Raw genomic sequence first — 1,295 nt, forward strand, 5'->3', positions numbered from 1 at the left:
AAAATGTTAACAATCTATGGGAATCTCAGTTATTATCAATTCACATCGCATAAATTAAACAAGAATGAATGGATGACAACAAATAAAATGACATTGGAGCTTTCGAGGTGAAGTAGAAAACTTTTGATTTACTAACTATTGAAAAAAAAACAGATTGTGTGCTTACCCATTTCTAAACAAGCTTATATATGTAAATTAAAAATTTATCTCAACTGATGATCAACTTTATTATTTCTGATAAAACCATTTAATGCTGTTTTGATCCTTCACATAAAGCGACCAATTCCAATTTACCTGTATGTATCAAGTGTATAAACAGAACTTACCAGCTTTCTTACTTCTGCTTCTGATTCTTTGTGGACTTTTCTCATTTTTGAATCATACTTCTCGTGAACGCGTCTGAGATCACTTGCTTTTTGACGATCTGCTTCCATCACATCTTTCAGATTTTCCTCTAGACGGCGCTTCACCTCTCGCAGGTCGTACAACTCTTGAATCAACCGTTTGGTGTCCCCTTGGTTAGCGCCATCCTGTGTACGGTGACCAGCTCTACGTTCAGCATCTCGAACTTGCGCAGTGAGTTCCTCTCGAACACGACGAGTTTCAGTTTGGGCTTTTCGAACTTCCTCTTCTTTTTCACGCATCAACCTTTGAAGTTCCTTTTCAAAATTCTTCACAAGAATATCCTTCTGGCGAACAATATCAGAACTTTTTTCATGTTCAGGTTTCATTTCAATTGCCGCCTGTTCAACTTTATGATGATATTGTATTCGTTTTCTGTCGGACATTTCTCCCTTTTCTCTTGGAATACCTTGTCTCCTTTGTTTTTCTCTTACAGAAGATGAACTGCAGAAGTCGGCATCAGCGGAAGATCGTTCGTATGGAGTCGAATTAGTTGAGCTCATTGTCGGTCGGACGACTTGATCAACAGCTAAAATAAAATATGTTATACTGTAAAAAAAAGAGGTCAAAACTGTTCATACTAGGCACTTTAACTGCTAACTTATTTTTAGGTTTTCACGAATACGAACAAAAATTTCCAAACAAAAATCTTGAATGAAACTCTCTCAGCACCTGGTGATCCAATATTGAACTAAAGATGAGCTATGTAGATTTATTTTGTGCCAGGTGGTTTTTAAAACGAAATTTACTGGAGAAGCAACCCGTTTCTGTTATGATTTACTATATTTTCATTGTTCATCAGTCAACTGACTAAATTTAGTTCATCCAAACAAATTTTGCGCTTTTTGCAATATCGCATAGAATGCAACGACACGAGGCAATTATGTGCCCGG

At 36.6% G+C, this 1,295-nt stretch overlaps 1 protein-coding gene across 1 annotated transcript; it reads right to left on the bottom strand.

Moving 5' to 3' along the window:
* Positions 1–290: 290 nt before the first annotated feature.
* On the bottom strand, positions 291–905 carry LOC106475103 (janus kinase and microtubule-interacting protein 1-like). The gene has a single exon (XM_013935800.1). The coding sequence runs from the start codon at positions 903–905 to the stop codon at positions 291–293; it is 615 nt and encodes a 204-aa protein (XP_013791254.1).
* Between the last annotated feature and the right edge of the window lie 390 nt (positions 906–1,295).

The sequence above is a fragment of the Limulus polyphemus genome, unplaced genomic scaffold (assembly GCF_000517525.1).
Source record: "Limulus polyphemus unplaced genomic scaffold, Limulus_polyphemus-2.1.2 Scaffold8089, whole genome shotgun sequence".
NCBI classification, from domain to species: Eukaryota; Metazoa; Arthropoda; class Merostomata; order Xiphosura; family Limulidae; genus Limulus; species Limulus polyphemus.